The sequence below is a fragment of the Mustelus asterias genome, chromosome X, assembly GCF_964213995.1.
Source record: "Mustelus asterias chromosome X, sMusAst1.hap1.1, whole genome shotgun sequence".
NCBI lineage: Eukaryota > Metazoa > Chordata > Chondrichthyes > Carcharhiniformes > Triakidae > Mustelus > Mustelus asterias.
Window position 1 is genome coordinate 3,294,147 of NC_135834.1, and position 19,615 is coordinate 3,313,761.

Consider the following 19,615-nt stretch of genomic DNA (forward strand, 5'->3'; position numbering starts at 1 on the left):
AACAAATTCGGTGATATGAGCACCAGCAAGCTATTCTGCTTTGGTGTGCAAGAAGGCACGGTTAATTTTGACCTCCCCTGCAAGCATAAGAGTTGGCAAAATAAGATTCCTGGCAGACTGTTCCCATCCCAGGCCCAAAGGCACTGAAGTTAACTGTAGTTTTGTTTCCCCCACAACTAGGAAAAGGCCATCAAGTCCAAAATTCCATCTATTTTTTCAAACAAATGCTCAACCCTACCTGCTGATCATATCCTTCAATAATTCTTCCAGAAATACATGCAATTGCTGCAAACTCAATTCTATTATTTGCTTCAACAATCTACACTGGCAAATGATTGCACATTCAGGGTAATTCCCATTCAGAATTCCTTACTAACACCCAATTTCATAATTTTAAAAACTCTCCCTGCTATTCAGAGCCTTTCCAAAATAAGCTGAGTGCATAGTCAAACCACGCCTCACAGCGCCAGGGACCCAGGTTTGATTCCCGGCTTGGGTCACTGTCTGTGCGGAGTCTGCATGGGTTTCCTCCGGGTGCTCCGGTTTCCTCCCACAGTCTAAAGATGTGAGGGTTAGATGCTAAATTGCCCCTTAGTGTCCCCAGGATGCGTAGGTTAGAGGGATTAGTGGGTCTAATATGTGGGGTTACGGGGATAGGTGGCTAGGTGGGATTGTTGGCGGTGCAGTCCCGATGGGCCAAATGGCCTCCTTCTGTACCATAGGGTTTCTACGATTGCAGAAATTGAAGACTTTTACTAAGAATAAAGGATGTCATGTTATGGTGCAGCAGGTACCTGCACAGAGGAAGGTGGAAATAACTACAAACACACATGCCAAGTGCAACAATTGAAAATATTTTTCCTTCAATGTATACAATCCTTCCACATACAGCAGTACAAGTCCACAGATTCTAAAATGCCACTCCACGAGTATCTAATTTGCTCACCAAACAAACCACAACAGCCAGCAGACACCAACACAGCTGGTGTTCTTGAACTGGAGGAAGCAATCAGTGCACGTTCCACTGCTAGGTCACGGCTAAGTCACTTTTTTTGCTTCATTCTCTGGTTGATTGCTTGGCACAATTCATTCATCCTGCTCTCGGCCAATACTTCTGCTTTTTACACAACCGTGGTTTCCTAAATTATAACAGAGTGAGTGAGCAACCGCTTTTCAAAATGACCTTGTTGGCTGTGAAGTGCTTTGGGGTGTTCTGAGGTCATGAAAGGTGCTATATAAATGCAAGTCATTTTTAGTCAGCTGGTCAGCTATCAAGCAAGACAGCAGAAAGGATACAGAAACTTGGGGGAGGAAAGAGACGAATCTTACAACTACCAATATTCTGCCCTTCCCTGTGCCTCCTCCACTCTGGAGGCTGGTAATCAGTATTGCATACTTTGACATCTGCACAAATTGATTGCATCACCCTCGATGTTACCACCCACTTACACTTGATGTCTATTGAACTGCTATCAACTTACCCAGACACTCATTCTAATATTAAAAATTCAGAATTACAAGAACAAGTTGCTCTTTGAGATTTAACTCCTTTTCAGTTGCCCCCTGGCCAATTTTCCAAATGCCCTCTCCCCCACCCCGAGTGCCAGACTTGGTATTTAAAATTACAAAACACATGGATATCACAAAAGTGAATACTGTGCTTGAGGTGATGGGGGCACCAGCATAAATGGATGGTCTGAGTCTGGGCAGTTAAACTTCTGCAACAGGATTCCAGAGGTGCTATTGGAAATTTATTCTTCACCTGCCCTTCAATAAGGCATTAGGTGAATTCCGTAAAAATGAGGTAATCATACCATATGGGAGATGATAGTAAGTTATTTTGAAATAAGTCAGATTCCTTTTTGTCAGAGGGAATCTTGTGATGGTGCTGGTGGAGAGAGAGAAATGGACAGGTGAATGGAGTGAACCATGAGCACACTGCAGTGTGAAGCAAAGCTGACTTATAGAAGTTACGAATGTTGTCTCACACAAGCTGCTTTTATTGAAAGAGTCTATGGAGTTCAGAGCACAGGCCACGTGATACAGCTCAGATCGAAAAGACATTGGAGTTTTGACAGATTTTAAAAAAAATATCGACAAGGGAGTCAACGGTTGTGGGGGCAGGCAGGAAAAGTGGAGTTAAAGCCATAGGATCCCTATGGCAAAAGGAGGCCATTCAGTCCATTGAGTCTGCACCAACTCTCCGAAAGTACATCTTACCCAGGCTCAGCCCTTGCCCCATCTCCATTTACACATTTACCATGGCCAATGTACCTAACCTGCACATCTTTGGACTGAGGGGGGAAACTGAAGCACCCAGAGGAAACTCATGCAGACATGGGAGAACACACAAACTCCACACAGTCACCCAAGGCCAGAAAAGAACCTGGGTCCCAGGCACTGTGAGGCAGCAGTGCTAACCACAGTGCTGCCTTCAAAAGCCAAAGCAGACCATTAGCCATGATCTTGCTGAATAGCCAAGCCAGCTGAAGAGGCCAATGGCCTCCTCCTGTTTCTATTTCTTACAATCTTAGAGTGTCAATGGGTTTACACAAATTCTATAAGCTGCAAAAACAATCGGAACAATTGACAGCTTTTTAATTCCAAAATGCACAAAAAAAACTCTTCAAATTTTTTTTTGGCCTTTACTTTTGCAGTTGTATTTTAAGTTTAAAGTGAAAACTGGAAGTGGGCTGCTAAGGAGTCTGGGAAGGGTTTTTTAAGCGCGTGAAGTATAAAAGGTAGGCTGCAGTATACAGTGGGCAGCGTCAGGAGCGGGCAGTGGAGTGCGTGGGAAGCAGAGTGTGAGCTATAAGGCTTTGGCTCACAGGGCTTAGGCAGAAAGGGCGAGCAGGGGTGAGTTTAATTCATTTCTGCACCTTCTACCTGGTACTGGCAAGGTATCTAGAGGGGATGGGTGTGCAGGCAGTGCTATGTTCCTCTTGCACTATGTTTGAGGTGAGGGACGAAGACAGTGTCCCTGCTGATTACATATGTGGGAAGTGCACCCATCTGCAGCTCCTCCAAAACCGGGTTAGGGAACTGGAGCTGGAGTTGGATGAACTTAGGATCATTAGGGACGCAGAGGTGGCTATAGACAGAAGCTTTAGGGATACAGTTACTCCGAGGAATGAAAACAGATGGGTGACGGTGAGAGGGGCTGGGAGGAAGCAGTCCGTGCAGGGATCCCCGGTGGTCGTTCCCCTTAGCAACAAGTATTCCGCTTTGGATACGGTTGAGGGGGATGACATACCAATGGTGAGCCACAGTGAGAGGATCTCCAGCACTGTGTCCATCTCTGTGGCTCGGGAGGGTAAGGGGCAGAGCGGGAGGGCAATGGTTATTGGGGACTCGTTAGTTAGAGGGATAGATAGGAGGTTCTGTGGCAGCAAAAGAGACTCACGGATGGTATGTTGCCTACCGGATGCCAAGGTCCGTGACGTCTCAGACCGTGTTTTCCGGATTCTGAAGGGGGAGGGGAAACAGTCACAAGTTGTGGTACACATTGGTACCAACGACATAGGTAAGAGAAGGGACGGGGATTTAAAGCAGGAATTTCTGGAGCTGGGCTGGAAGCTGAGGGCCACGACGAAACATGTGGTCATCTCTGGTACGTTGCAGCTGCCACGTGATAGCGAGTTGAGGAACAGGGAGAGAGTGCAGTTAAACATGTGGTTGCAGGGATGGTGTAGGAGGGAGGGTTTCAGATACGTGGATAATTGGAACACATTCTGGGGAAGGTGGGACCTGTACAAACAAGACGGGGTGCACCTGAACCAGAGGGGCACCAATATCCTCGGAGGGAAATTTGTTACGGCTCTTCAGGGGGGTTTAAACTAATTTGTCAGGGGAGTGGGAAAAGGAGTTGTAGTCCAGAAGTCAGTGAGGGTGGTGAGGTATTGGGGAAGGTATCTGGGTCAAGGGTGGGTACCGGTAGACAGGAAGGTGGGTTGAAGTGTGTCTACTTCAATGCAAGGAGCATCCGGAACAAGGTAGATGAACTTGGGGCGTGGATTGGTACTTGGGACTACGATGTTGTGGCCATTACGGAGACATGGGTAGAACAAGGACAGGAATGGTTGTTGGACGTTCCGGGGTATAGATGTTTCACTAAGTGTTGGGAAGCTGGTAAAAGAGGTGGAGGAGTGGCATTGTTAATCAAGGATAGTTTAACAGCTGCGGAAAGGCACTTCGAGGGGGATCTGCACACTGAGGTAATATGGGCTGAGGTTAGAAATAGGAAAGGAGCGGTCACGTTGTTAGGAGTTTACTATAGGCCCCCAAATAGTAATAGAGATGCGGAGGAAGAAATTGCTAAGCAGATTATGGATATGTGTAGGGGTCACAGGGTAGTTGTCATGGGGGACTTTAACTTTCCAAATATTGATTGGAACCTTTGTAGGTCAAATAGCTCGGATGGGGCAGTTTTTGTGCAGTGTGTGCAGGAGGGTTTCCTGACACAATATGTGGATAGGCCAACAAGAGGTGAGGCCACATTGGATTTGGTACTGGGAAATGAACCGGGCCAAGTGTTAGATTTGGTTGTGGGAGAGCACTTTGGAGATAGTGACCACAATTCGGTGTCTTTTGTTATTGCAATGGAGAGGGATAGGGCCGTACGGCAGGGCAAGGTTTACAATTGGGGGAGAGGTAATTATGATGCGATTAGGCAAGAATAAGGGGGCATAAGTTGGGAACAGAAACTGTCAGGGAAAGGAACTAATGAAAAGTAGAACTTTTTCAAGGAACAAATACTGGGTGTCCTTGATAGGTATGTCCCTGTCAGGCAGGGAGGAAATGGCCGAGTGAGGGAACCATGGTTCACGAAAGAGGTGGAATGTCTTGTGAAAAGGAAGAGGGAAGCTTATGTAGGGATGAGGAAACAAGGTTCAGATGGCTCGATTGAGGGTTACAAGTTAGCAAGGAATGAGCTGAAAAAGGGGCTTAGGAGAGCTAGGAGGGGACATGAGAAGTCCTTGGCGGGTCGGATCAAGGAAAACCCCAAGGCTTTTTACTCTTATGTGAGGAATAAAAGAATGACCAGGGTGAGGTTAGGGCCGGTCAAGGACAGTAGTGGGAACTTGTGTATGGAGTCAGTAGAGATAGGCGAGGTGATGAATGAATACTTTTCTTCAGTGTTCACCAAGGAGAGGGGCCATGTTTTTGAGGGAGAGAAGGTGTTAGAGGCTAATAGGCTGGAGGAAATAGATGTTCGGAGGGAGGATGTCCTGGCAGTTTTGAATAAACTGAAGGTCGATAAGTCCCCTGGGCCTGATGAAATGTATCCTAGGATTCTTTGGGAGGCAAGGGATGAGATTGCAGAGCCTTTGGCTTTGATCTTTGGGCCCTCGCTGTCCACGGGGATGGTCACAGTAAGAAGTTTAACAACAGCAGGTTAAAGTCCAACAGGTTTATTTGGTAGCAAAAGCCACACAAGCTTTCGGAGCTCTAAGCCCCTTCTTCAGGTGAGTGGGAATTCTGTTCACAAACAGAGGATGTATCTAGTGTATAGCGGGGATGGTGCCAGAGGACTGGAGAATGGCGAATGCTGTTCCTCTGTTTAAGGGAATAGAAATGACCCTGGTAATTATAGACCGGTTAGTCTTACTTCAGTGGTTGGTAAATTGATGGAAAAGGTCCTTAGAGATGGGATTTACGACCATTTAGAAAGATGCGGATTAATCCGGGATAGTCAGCATGGATTCGTGAAGGGCAAGTCGTGCCTCACAAATTTGATAGAATTTTTTGAGGAGGTAACTAAGTGTGTTGATGAAGGTAGGGCAGTTGATGTCATATACATGGATTTTAGTAAGGCGTTTGATAAGGTCCCCCATGGTCGGCTTATGATGAAAGTGAGGAGGTGTGGGATAGAGGGAAATTTGGCCGATTGGATAGGTAACTGGCTGTCTGATCGAAGACAAAGGGTGGTGGTCGATGGAAAATTTTCAGATTGGAGGCAGGTTGCTAGCGGAGTGCCGCAGGGATCAGTGCTTGGTCCTCTGCTCTTTGTGATTTTTATTAATGACTTAGAGGAGGGGGCTGAAGGGTGGATCAGTAAATTTGCTGATGACACCAAGATTGGTGGAGTAGTGGATGAGGTGGAGGGCTGTTGTAGGCTGCAAAGAGACATAGATAGGATGCAAAGCTGGGCTGAAAAATGGCAAATGAAGTTTAACCCTGATAAATGTGAGGTGATTCATTTTGGTAAGACTAATTTAAATGTGGATTACAGGGTCAAAGGTAGGGTTCTGAAGACTGTGGAGGAACAGAGAGATCTTGGGGTCCATATCCACAGATCTCTGAAGGTTGCCACTCAAGTGGATAGAGCTGTGAAGAAGGCCTATAGTGTGTTAGCTTTTATTAACAGGGGGTTGGCGCTTAAGAGCCGTGGGGTTATGCTGCAACTGTACAGGACCTTGGTGAGACCACATTTGGAGTATTGTGTGCAGTTCTGGTCACCTCACTATAGGAAGGATGTGGAAGCGCTGGAAAGAGTGCAGAGGAGATTTACCAGGAGGCTGCCTGGTTTGGAGGGTAGGTCTTATGAGGAAAGGTTGAGGGAGCTAGGGCTGTTCTCTCTGGAGCGGAGGAGGCTGAGGGGAGACTTAATAGAGGTTTATAAAATGATGAAGGGGATAGATAGAGTGAACGTTCAAAGACTATTTCCTCGGTGGATGGAGCTATTACAAGGGTTCGTGGTGGGAGATACAGGAAGGATATCAGAGGTAGGTTCTTCACGCAGAGAGTGGTTGGGGTGTGGAATGAACTGCCTGCAGTGATAGTGGAGTCAGACACTTTAGGAACATTTAAGCGGTTATTGGATAGGCACATGGAGCACACCAGGATGATAGGGAGTAGGATAGCTTGATCTTGGTTTCAGATAAAGCTCGGCACAACATCGTGGGCCGAAGGGCCTGTTCTGTGCTGTACTGTTCTATGTTCTAAATTGCTTGACCCATCTGAGAATGGGTTTTGAGATTGGTGCTGAAAGGAGAGCAATAAAATTTGATTTTGACTATTCTATATATTGACACAGTACCACAAGCTGCTGTGATGTACAACATTTCACGCACAACAGCTTTCATAAATATTCTGAAATGCTTGAAGACACCAATCAGCTGACTTCAAACATGAATTGAAAAGTACAGATTTTTGCTCACCATATGACTTATTCCTGATTGAACCAAAAACAAAATACTGCAGATGCTGGAAATCTGAAATAAAAATAGAAAATGCTGGGAGAACTCAGCCGGTCAGGCAGCATCTGTGGAGAGAGAGATAGAGCTAATGTTTCAGGTCAGTAAGAGTTTTGATAAAAAGGTCCTTCACCTGAAACATGAATTCTGTTTCTCTCTCCATAGATGCTGCCAGCTTTGTTTAATATTTAAAGCATTTTTTGTCTTGTACTTGACTGAGCAACCGCAGTCTTACTACTCGGAAAGGTGAAACCAGGTTGTGTTTTTGATGGCAAGGATACAAGGTCAGAAGCTCAGCTGAGGCACAGTAGATACAAACTCAACGACAAGATAGCAGACAGGGTGGAGGATGGAATCAGTGGCATGGTGGTGGTTATGACAGAAGGCAAACACAATGACCTCATTCTTCACTGACAGTTGTGGGCGAAACACAATTTCTCCATGCCAAGTCAAACCATCTGGCAACGCACAAACACTGGAATGGTTGAGAGAGGGTGTGAAATATCAGTGAGGAAGCTAATTTCCTGCCTGCAGACTAAGTCACAAGGTCAGCATAGAGGAAGAGAGGATCAAGCATAAATCCTTGGGATCTCCAGAGCAAAAAGCACAAAGAGAAATCATTGCTGACTTGGAAATAAGTCACCGTTCCTTCACTGTCACTGGGTCAAAATCCCAGAACACACTCCCAAACCACATGGACTGACTGACAACATAACTGGAAGCAGGAGTAGGCCAATGTGTGGAGTTTGTGTGTTCTCCCATGTCTGCATGAGTTTCCTCCGGGTGCTCCAGTTTCCCCCCTCAGTCCAAAGATGTGCAGGTTAGGTACATTGGCCATGGTAAATGTGTAAATGGAGATGGGGCAAGGGCTGAGCCTGGGTAAGATGTACTTTCGGAGAGTTGGTGCAGACTCAATGGACTGAATGGCCTCCTTTTGCCATAGGGATCCTATGGCTTTAACTCCACTTTTCCTGCCTGCCCCCACAACCGTCGACTTCCTTGGCGATATTTTTTTAAAAATCTGTCAAAAATCCAATGTCTTTTCAATCTGAGCTGTATCACGTAGCCTGTGCTCCGCCATTCAATAAGATTATGGCTGATCTTTTGGTAGACTCAGCTCCACTTACCCGCCCACTCACCATAACCTTTAATTCCTTTACTGTTCAAAAATCTATCCTTGCCTTAAATACATTCAATGAGGTAGCCTCAACTGCTTCACTGGGCAGGGAATTCCACAGATTCACAACCCTTTGCGTGAAGAAGTTCCTCCTCAACTCAGTCCTAAATCTGCTTCCCCTTATTTTGAGGCTATGCCCCCTAGTTCTAGTTTCACCCACCAGTCGAAACAACTTCCCTGCTTCTCGCTCATCTAATCCCTTCATAATGTTTCTATAAGATCCCCCCGCATTCTTCTGAATTCCAATGAGTATAGCCCCAGTCTACTCAGTCTCTCCTCATAAGCCAACCCTCTCAACTCCGGAATCAACCTAGTGAATCTCCTCTGCACCCCCTCCAGCGCCAGTATATCCTTTCTCAAGGAGGCCAAAACTGTACACAGTACTCCAGGTGTGGCCTCACCAGCACCTTATACAGCTGCAACATAACCTCCCTGTTTTTAAACTCCATCCCTCGAGCAATAAAGGACAAAATTCCATTTGCCTTCTTAATTACCTGCTGCACCTGCAAACCAACTCCTTGTGATTCCTGCACAAAGACACCCAGATCCCTCTGCACAGCAGCATGCTGCAATTTTTTACCATTTAAATAATAGTCCATTTTGCTACAACTCCTACCAAAATGGATGACCTCATTTATAAAATGTAATGTTGTCATTTATCTCAAGAGGCTTGGAATACAAAAGCAGGGATGTACTTCTGAGGCTTTATAAAGCACTGGTTAGGCCCCATTTGGAGTACTGTGAGCAATTTTGGGCCCCACACCTCAGGAAGGACATACTGGCACTGGAGCGGGTCCAGCGGAGATTCACACGGATGATCCCAGGAATGGTAGGCCTGACATACGATGAACGTCTGAGGATCGTGGGATTATATTCATTGGAGTTTAGGAGGTTGAGGGGAGATCTGATAGAAACTTACAAGGTAATGAACGGCTTAGATAGGATGGACGTAGGGAAGTTGTTTCCATTAACAGGGGAGACTAGGACGCGGGGGCACAGCCTTAGAATAAAAGGGAGTCACTTTAGAACAGAGATGAGGAGAAATTTCTTCAGCCAGAGAGTGGTGGGTCTGTGGAATTCATTGCCACAGAGGGCTGTGGAGGCCGAGACGTTGAGCGTCTTCAAGACAGAAATTGATAAATTCTTGATTTCTCGAGGAATTAAGGGCTATGGGGAGAGAGCGGGTAAATGGAGTTGAAATCAACCATGATTGAATGGTGGAGTGGACTCGATGGGCCGAATGGCCTTACTTCCGCTCCTATGTCTTATGGTCTTATGGTCTTAAACATTGGACTCCATCTGCCAGACCCTCGCCCATATCTGTTTGCAGACCTGTGTCCTTTGCACACTTTGCTCCACCACTCATCTTAGTGTCATCTGCAAACTTTGACACACGAAACTTGGTCCCCAATTCCAAATCATCTATGTAAATCGTAAACAATTGCGGTCCCAACACTGATCCCCGAGACACACCACTAGTCACTGCTCGCCAACCAGAAAAATACCCATTTACCCCCACTCTGCTGTGTTAGTTAACCAATCCTCTATCCAAGCACCTTTATCTTATGCAGCAGCCTTTTGTGCGGCACCTTGTTGAATGCCTTCTGGAAATCCAGATACACCACATTGTCCACCACACTCGGAATGTCCTCAAAGAATTCCAGAATATTAGTTAAACCTGACCTGCCTTTCATGAACCCATGCTGCATCTTACCAATGGGACAATTTCTATCCAGATGTCTCGCTATTTCTTCCTTGATGAAAGATTCAAGCATTTTCCCCACTGCAGAAGTTAAGCTAACCGGCCTATAGTTACCCGCCTTTTGTCCACCTCCTTGTTTTTAAAAACAGTGGCGTCACATTTGCTGTTTGCTAATCTGTCTGAACTGCCCCAGTGAATTTTGGTAAATTACCACAATCATCACATGTGGATGGCACGGTGGTTAGCACTGCTGCTTCGTCAGGGACCTGGGTTCGATTCCCGGCTTGGGTCACTGTCTGTGTGGAGTTTGCACGTTCCCCCGTGTCTGCGTGGGTTTCCTCTGGGTGCTCCGGTTTCCTCCCACATTCTGAAAGACGTGCTGGTTAGGTGCATTGTCCCAAACAGGTGCCGGAGTGTGGTGACTAGGGGAATTTCACCTGCCAGAGCCTTCCTGTCATCAATTTTTGGCATTTTATTTGTGTCTTCTACTGTGAAGAAGGACAAAATACCTGTTGAGTGCTGCAGCCATTTCCTCTTATCAAATCTCCCTTCTCATCCTCAAAAGGACCAATGTTTACAATTCTGGAACTCCCTCCCTAACAGTGCTATTGGGTGTACCTACGCCACGAGGACTGACTGACCTTGCAGGGGCTTTTGCTAGTTCTGTTGGGGTATGGCAGGAAAATAACATCAGTGGAGGAGGATCAGATAGAAGAGACCCAAAACAGGAAAACTGAAGTGAAAAATTAGCTAGTGGTTGAGGATATGTAGCGAGAGACCCGGAATTACAGGAAAAGCAAAGTTTACTAAGTGCCCAGTAAGGGAAATTGACAGGGTTAAATTGGTTACACCTCAATACAAGCACTATTGTAGACAAGGTAGATGGGTTAAGGCAAGGTAGAGACAGGGCAGCAGGATGTCATGGGGATAAAGACACCTGACTACAGGAGGGGCAAAAGTGGCAGTTCAATATCCATGGTGACACAGCATTCACTCACATTGATCATTGAACAGTGCAAGAAAGGTTACGACACAGCATTCGCTCACGCTCATCACTGAACACAGAGCGAGGGGAAAATTATTACACAGCATGCACTCACTCATCATGGAACAGTGCAAGGAGGGAGTCATGACACAGCATTCACTCATGCTCATCATTAAACAGTGCAAGACAGTTATGACACAGCATTCACTCACGCTCACCATTGAACAGTGCAAGAGGAGAGTTATTACACAGCATTCACTCACGCTCATCATTGAACAGGGCAGGAAGAGAGTTATTACACAGCATGTACTCACGCTCATCACTGAACAGTGCAAGAAGAGAGTTATTACACAGCATTCACTCACGCTCATCATTCAACAGGTCAAGAAGAGAGTTATTACACAGCATTCACTCACGCTCATCATTCAACAGTGCTGGAAGAGAGTCATTACACAGCATTCACTCACGTTCATCATTGAACAGTGCAAGGAGAGAGTTATTACACAGCATTCACTCACGATCATTGAACAGTGCAAGAAGAGAGTTACTACACAGCATTCACTCACGATCATTGAACAGGTCAAGAAGAGAGTTATTACACAGCATTCACTCACGCTCATCATTGAACAGGTCAAGAAGAGAGTTATTACACAGCATTCACTCACGCTCATCATTGAACAGGGCAGGAAGAGAGTTATTACACAGCATTCACTCACGCTCATCATTGCACAGTCAGTGCAAGAAGAGAGTCATTATTCAGCATTCACTCACGCTCATCACTGAACAGTGCAAGAAGAGAGTGATTATTCAGCATTCACTCACGCTCATCATTGTACAGTCAGTGCAGGAAGAGAGTCATTATTCAGCATTCACTCACGCTCATCACTGAACAGTCAGTGCAGGAAGAGAGTGATTATTCAGCATTCACTCACGTTCATCACTGAACAGTCAGTGCAAGAAGAGAGTGATTATTCAGCATTCACTCACGTTCATCACTGAACAGTCAGTGCAAGGAGAGAGTGATTATTCAGCATTCACTCACGCTCATCACTGAACAGTCAGTGCAGGAAGAGAGTGATTATTCAGCATTCACTCACGCTCATCACTGAACAGTCAGTGCAAGAAGAGAGTGATTATTCAGCATTCACTCACGCTCATCACTGAACAGTCAGTGCAGGAAGAGAGTGATTATTCAGCATTCACTCACGCTCATCACTGAACAGTCAGTGCAGGAAGAGAGTGATTATTCAGCATTCATTCACGCTCATCACTGAACAGTCAGTGCAGGAAGAGAGTGATTATTCAGCATTCACTCACGCTCATCACTGAACAGTCAGTGCAGGAAGAGAGTGATTATTCAGCATTCACTCACGTTCATCACTGAACAGTCAGTGCAAGGAGGGAGTGATTATTCAGCATTCACTCACGCTCATCACTGAACAGTCAGTGCAGGAAGAGAGTGATTATTCAGCATTCACTCACGCTCATCACTGAACAGTCAGTGCAAGGAGAGAGTGATTATTCAGCATTCACTCACGCTCATCACTGAACAGTCAGTGCAGGAAGAGAGTGATTATTCAGCATTCACTCACGCTCATCACTGAACAGTCAGTGCAGGAAGAGAGTGATTATTCAGCATTCACTCACGTTCATCATTGTACAGTCAGTGCAAGAAGAGAGTGATTATTCAGCATTCACTCACGTTCATCACTGAACAGTCAGTGCAAGAAGAGAGTGATTATTCAGCATTCACTCACGCTCATCACTGAACAGTCAGTGCAGGAAGAGAGTGATTATTCAGCATTCACTCACGCTCATCACTGAACAGTCAGTGCAGGAAGAGAGTGATTATTCAGCATTCACTCACGTTCATCATTGTACAGTCAGTGCAAGAAGAGAGTGATTATTCAACATTCACTCACGCTCATCACTGAACAGTCAGTGCAAGAAGAGAGTGATTATTCAGCATTCACTCACGCTCATCACTGAACAGTCAGTGCAAGAAGAGGGTGATTATTCAGCATTCACTCACGTTCATCACTGAACAGTCAGTGCAAGGAGAGAGTGATTATTCAGCATTCACTCACGTTCATCACTGAACAGTGCAAGAAGAGAGTGATTATTCAGCATTCACTCACGCTCATCACTGAACAGTCAGTGCAGGAAGAGAGTCATTATTCAGCATTCACTCACGTTCATCACTGAACAGTCAGTGCAAGAAGAGAGTGATTATTCAGCATTCACTCACGTTCATCACTGAACAGTCAGTGCAAGGAGAGAGTGATTATTCAGCATTCACTCACGTTCATCACTGAACAGTGCAAGAAGAGAGTGATTATTCAGCATTCACTCACGCTCATCACTGAACAGTCAGTGCAGGAAGAGAGTCATTATTCAGCATTCACTCACGCTCATCACTGAACAGTCAGTGCAGGAAGAGAGTGATTATTCAGCATTCACTCACGCTCATCATTGTACAGTCAGTGCAAGAAGAGAGTGATTATTCAGCATTCACTCACGCTCATCACTGAACAGTCAGTGCAAGAAGAGAGTGATTATTCAGCATTCACTCACGTTCATCACTGAACAATCAGTGCAAGAAGAGAGTGATTATTCAGCATTCACTCACGCTCATCACTGAACAGTGCAAGAAGAGAGTTACTACACAGCATTCACTCACATTGATCATTGAACAGTGCAAGAAAGGTTACGACACAGCATTCGCTCACGCTCATCACTGAACACAGAGCGAGGGGAAAATTATTACACAGCATGCACTCACTCATCATGGAACAGTGCAAGGAGGGAGTCATGACACAGCATTCACTCATGCTCATCATTGAACAGTGCAAGACAGTTATGACACAGCATTCACTCACGCTCATCACTGAACACAGAGCGAGGGGAAAATTATTACACAGCATGCACTCACTCATCATGGAACAGTGCAAGGAGGGAGTCATGACACAGCATTCACTCATGCTCATCATTGAACAGTGCAAGACAGTTATGACACAGCATTCACTCACGCTCACCATTGAACAGTGCAAGAGGAGAGTTATTACACAGCATTCACTCACGCGCATCATTGAACAGGGCAGGAAGAGAGTTATTACACAGCATGTACTCACGCTCATCACTGAACAGTGCAAGAAGAGAGTTATTACACAGCATGTACTCACGCTCATCATTCAACAGGGCAAGAAGAGAGTCATTAAACAGCCTTTGCATCACCCAGTGATATTACAGATCAAAACAGATTTACTGAGACAAACAGGTTTGGTTCATGGACTTCCTTTCCTAACAGTGGAATATTAAGGATAAGTTATACAAGATTAAGCATTACTGCACAGTTTGGGACCATTATCAACCTGCTTTTCTCTGATTAACCAGCAAAATCAATTGGTGGAAGTCTTCACGTGTGGCCATGAATACAACACACAACAGCTGGCAAACTGAAAAACTGTTGGCAGCTATCCAATCGGCAGTACATGTGACAGGAAGATAATTGCCCCAACACTAACACTCACATATCCAGAGATCATTCACAGAGCCACTGTTTGACAGTGACTAACTTCTGATTTGTAATTGCACAATATTAGAACCACAGAAAAGATACTGCAGAGAAAGAGGCCATTCAGCCCTTCATGTCTGCTCTGGCTGAAAAATAAAAATATCCAAAACTAGCTGCCCGTTCTCATCCCACTTTCCAGCACCCAGTCTGTTGCCTTGCAGGTTACTGCACCTCTGGTGCAGATCCAGGTCCCTTTCAAATGAGCTGAGCGTTGCTGCCTCCACCAGCAAACCCCAAACACCCAGCTGGAGGTTTTGCTCCCTTCCCCTCTAACACTTCTATCAATCATCGCAAATCTGGCCTCCTGTGCCTCTGTCCTCTCCACAGGGGGAAACGAGGCAAAACTACCTTCTCAATCTAGACCCCTTATAATCTTGTACACCTCAATTAGGGTTCCCCTCAGCCTCCTCAGTTCCAATGCAAACAATGTTTCCAATCTTTCCTCCAATTCTCCAGCTCAGCAACATTCTTGTCAATCTCCTCTTTACTCTCTCCAGAGCAATTATGTTCTCCTTGTAATATTGTGACCAGAACTGTGCACAAAACTCCAGTTGTGGTCTAACCAGTGTTTTATGCAGTTCCATCATTACAAGCTCATTTTTGTTTTCAATACCTCGCCCAATAAAGGAAAGCATTCCACCTGCTTTCCTGGTCACTTTGTCCAACTGCCATAACACCTTCAAGGAACCTGTGGACATTCACTCCAAGGTCTCTCACTTCGACTCTCTAAATAGCTTCCCGTTTATTGAGTAATCCCTCCTTTGTTTGCCCTCTCCAAATGCATTAGCTCTCACTTCTCCAGACTGAATTCCACTTGCCATTCTGGAGTCGACAGCTGTCCTCTTCATCATCAACGACATGGTTAACCTGTGTCATTCCCAAATATGCCCACCCACATTTAAGTGTAAATTAATAAATACAAGCAGCAAGGACCCCAAGACTGAGCCCTGTGGAACACCACTCGGAACTGTTTCCCATTCACAAAAACATCTGTCAACCATTATCCTGTCTCCTGTCACTGAGCGAATTTTGGATCCAACCTTGATTTGATTTATTGTCACATGTATTGGGATACAGTGAAAAGTATTGTTTCTTGTGCGCTATACAGACAAAGCATACCGTTCATAGAGTACATAGGGGAGAAGGAAAGGAAAGGATGCAGAATATAGTGTTACAGTCATAGCTAGGGTGTAGAGAAAGATCAACTTAATGCGAGATAGGTCCATTCAAAAGTCTGATGGCAGCACGGGAGAAGCTGTTGAGTCGGATGGTACGTGACCTCAGGCTTTAGTATCTTTTTCCCGGCGGAAGAAGGTGGAAGAGAGAATGTCCGGGGTGCATGGGGCCCTTGATTATGCTGGCTACCTTTCTGAGGCAGCGGGAAGTGTAGACAGCGTCAGTCAGTAGGTGGGAGGCTGGTTTACGTGATGGACTGGGCTACATTCACGACCCTTTGCAGTTTCTTGGACAGAGTCGGAGCCATACCATACCAAGCTGTGATACAACCAGTAAGAATGCTTTCTATGGTACATCTGTAAAGGTTGGAGAGTCGTAGCTGACATGCCAAATTTCCTTAGCTTTCTGAGAAAGTAGAGGCATTGGTGGGGCTTTCTTAACTATAGTGTCGGCATGGAGGGACCAGGACTGTTTGTTGGTGATCTCAACCATTTCCACTTTATCCCCGTTGATGTAGACGGGGCATGCGCTTCACTACGCTTCCTGAAGTTGATGACTATCTCTTTTGTTTTGCTGACATTGAGGGAGAGATTATTGTTGCCGCACCAGTTCACCAGATTCTCTATCTCATTCCTGTACTCTGTCTCGTCATTGTTTGAGATCCGACCCACTGTGGTGCTGTCATCAACAAACTTGAAAATCGAGTTGGGGGGGAATTTGGCCGCACAGTCATAGGTGTATAAGGAGTATAGTAGGGGGCTGAGAACACAGCCTTGTGGGGCACCGGTGTGGAGGATGATCGTGGAGGTGGTGTTGTTCCCTATCCTTACTGATTGTGGTCTGTGAGTTAGGAAGTTCCGGATCCAGTCGCAAAGGGGGGAGCCGAGCCCCAGGCCACGGATTTTGGAGATAAGTTTCGTAAGAATAATGGTGTTGAAGGCTGAGCTGTAGTCAATAATTAGGAGTCTGACATAGGTTTCTTTGTTATCTAGGTGTTCCAGGGTTGAGTGCAGGGCCAGGGAGATGGCGTCTGCTGTGAACCTGTTGCGGCGGTAGGCAAACTGTAGTAGATCCAGGCAATCTGGGAGGCTGGAATTGATTCGTGCCATGACTAACCTTTCGAAACACATCATAATGATGGATGTCAGAGCGACCGGACGATAGTCATTAAGGCACGCTGCCTGGTTTTTCTTAGGTACTGGGATGATGGTCGTCTTCTTGAAGCAGATAGGGACCCATGGGATCTCATTTTTCTGGCCAGTCTGTCATGTGGGATCTTGTCAAACGCCTTACTGAAATCCATGTAGACAACATCCATAGAACCACAGAATCCCAAGTGTGCAGGAGGAGGCCATTTGGCCCATCGGGTCTGCACCGACTTTCCGAAAGAGCATCCCACCCAGGCCCGCCCTATTCCCGTAACCCCATGCATTTATCATGGCCAGTCCACCTAACCTACACATCTTTGGATACTAAGGGGCAATTTAGCATGGCCAATCCACCTAAATTGTGGACTGTGGGAGGAAATCGGAGCACGTGAAGGGAACTCATGCCGACAAGAGGGGGAACATGCAAATCCACAGAGTCACCCAAACCCCGGTCTTGTTATTTCCTGAAAAAATTCGATTAAATTGGTAAGACACAAGCTTTCCTTAACAAAACCATGCTGCCTAGAAATTATAGAATTTCATTCCATGATTCCTTCCATTTGTGTGTGAAAACAGCAGGTCGACAGCTATTATAATTTACTTGTTCTCCATTCCCACCAGAGGAGGACTGGGCTTCTGTAGCATTTGGGAAGGGCAGAGTCTGGCTGTATTTAAGCCTCACCAGGTCCCAGCAGAAGATGACCCAAACTGCCTTTGGCTCTTTTCACACACAGGTTTTACCCATGGTTTGCTTGTAGCCTTTTCTGTGCCCACTCCCACCCTGCCTCCAAATCATTATTCCTACTGTCAGATAAGACAACAAACTGTATAATGGCCATTAGCTTCCAACAAAAAATTCCACAACCAAAAATTACCTTCAAAACACTCAAAATATATAGCTCCCAAGCATTTAGTATCTGTAAAATGAATCCTTGTGTTTAAAGTGATTTTGAAATTATCTTTCAAAGTCTTGCGGAAAAAGCACATGGAAGTCACTCTAATGACCAGATTCGGCACATGCTCTCAGCTAGCCCTTCACGCCAATCACTTAAAATTTTAACACAATTAAAATCAAAGCTTCGGCCTCAAAGTAAACCTCTTAATAAATGGCCTCCTTCTGTACTGTAGGGATTCTATAAAAGGTAAAGTTAATTACTGGGAAATATATTTCAAATTTTACTTTGGGCATTAAAAATTGCAGTTACTAAAAAGATGTACTTCTCTGAAAATGCATTGAGTGATTTAATTGTTTTCACAAGGTATTGGGCCATTATGCTTGTAAACCCATAGGCAAACATGCTGTTCAAAATTCTCAAACTGCTACGGTTTACAGGCAGGAAGCGTGCATCATACAATATATAGATTTAGATGTGGAAATCTTAACAGTAATTTTTCAGGGAGGGAAAAAAAGAGGAAAGATAGAGGGAACCATGTATGCAAAAAGATTATTCTCTTTATTCTGTTTAGAGTATTGGGGCTCTTTATAGCACATGAACAATGCAAGATGTTTTTTATTTACTGTGGAAATTACTGTCTGAATAAAAATATTTAGGTGTTAGCAGGCTTGGGAACAGGAGCTTTTGTGGTGCAGTGGGTGGTATCTCTGTCTCGAAGTCAGTCAATCCGGGTTTGAGTTCCAACCCAGGACTTGATGACCAAGGAAGGTGCGTTCATAATGCAGCCAAACAGATTATCAACCTGCAAAATCCTTTCAACACACCAATGGCAGACGCTTAGAGCAGGAGAAACTCCTGGTCAGCCATGCTTGATGTGGAGTGACACCCCTCTCGCGACAGACTAGCGATCTATTCCAGGAAAAAAGCCAATAGGTACAAGATAGAATCCATAGAGTCCCTACAGTGCAGAAGGAGGCCATTCGGCCCGAGTCTGCACCGACAACAATCCCACCCAGGCCCTATCCCCGTAATTCCACATATTTACCATTAATCCCCTGACACTAGGGACAATTGAGCATGGCCAATCCACCTAACCCGCACATCTTTGGACTGTGGGAGGAAACCGGAGCACCCACACAAACATGGGGAGAACACACAGTAAGGAGTCTAACAGCACCAGGTTAAAGTCCAACAGGTTTATTTGGTAGCAAACGCCACTAGCTTTCAGAGCGCTGCTCCTTCGTCAGGTGAGTGAACAGACCTCCCATTCACCTGACGAAGGAGCAGCGCTCCGAAAACTAGTGACGTTTGCTACCAAATAAACCTGTTGGACTTTAACCTGGTGTTGTTAGACTTCTTACTGTGTTTACCCCAGTCCAACGCCGGCATCTCCACATCAAACTCCACACAGACAGTAGCCCGAGGCCAGAATTGAACCCGGATCTCTGGCACTGAGGCAGCAGTGCTAACCACTGCACCACCCCCAAAAAAATGATCAAAGTTCCAAAGAATGAGCAACATTTGGAACCAGCAGCCCTGGGAACGTGGGGAGAGTATCAAATAGAATTTTCCTCCTCCTGTCCCTGTCTTCCCCACTCAAAACAGATAGCCAACCCCACTTAGCTCACTGAAGTACTTCCACTGTTACAATGGATCCATCAATCTGGTTCTCTCAACCAAAAAATATGCAGTCAAGCATTATTGCCAAGTATCAGCCGATCTGGAAGATCAAATCACACAAACTGTTGACCTTTCCCTGCT

The 19,615-nt window shown here is 45.5% G+C and overlaps 2 protein-coding genes across 4 annotated transcripts in view; one reads left to right on the plus strand and one right to left on the minus strand.

Moving 5' to 3' along the window:
• Window positions 1-19,615, minus strand: part of tfcp2 (transcription factor CP2) — a 115,764-nt gene that overhangs the window by 91,145 nt on the left and 5,004 nt on the right. The window lies entirely within an intron of this gene.
• On the plus strand, window positions 1,800-13,801 carry LOC144481988 (uncharacterized). Its single transcript, XM_078201218.1, has 10 exons — window positions 1,800-1,804; window positions 7,362-7,442; window positions 11,742-11,897; window positions 12,037-12,117; window positions 12,202-12,282; window positions 12,532-12,612; window positions 12,752-12,832; window positions 12,917-12,997; window positions 13,298-13,429; window positions 13,624-13,801. Exons 1-10 carry the CDS (start codon window positions 1,800-1,802, stop codon window positions 13,799-13,801), a joined length of 957 nt encoding a protein of 318 aa, XP_078057344.1.

Excerpts from the sequence above, each read along its gene's own strand:
- LOC144481988 (XM_078201218.1), top strand. Across the intron at positions 7,443-11,741 it reads CAGTCTTACTACTCGGAAAG|GGCAGGAAGAGAGTTATTAC; the intron begins GTGAAACCAGGT and ends ATCATTGAACAG. Across the intron at positions 12,283-12,531 it reads CTCACGCTCATCACTGAACA|CATTCACTCACGCTCATCAC; the intron begins GTCAGTGCAGGA and ends GTGATTATTCAG.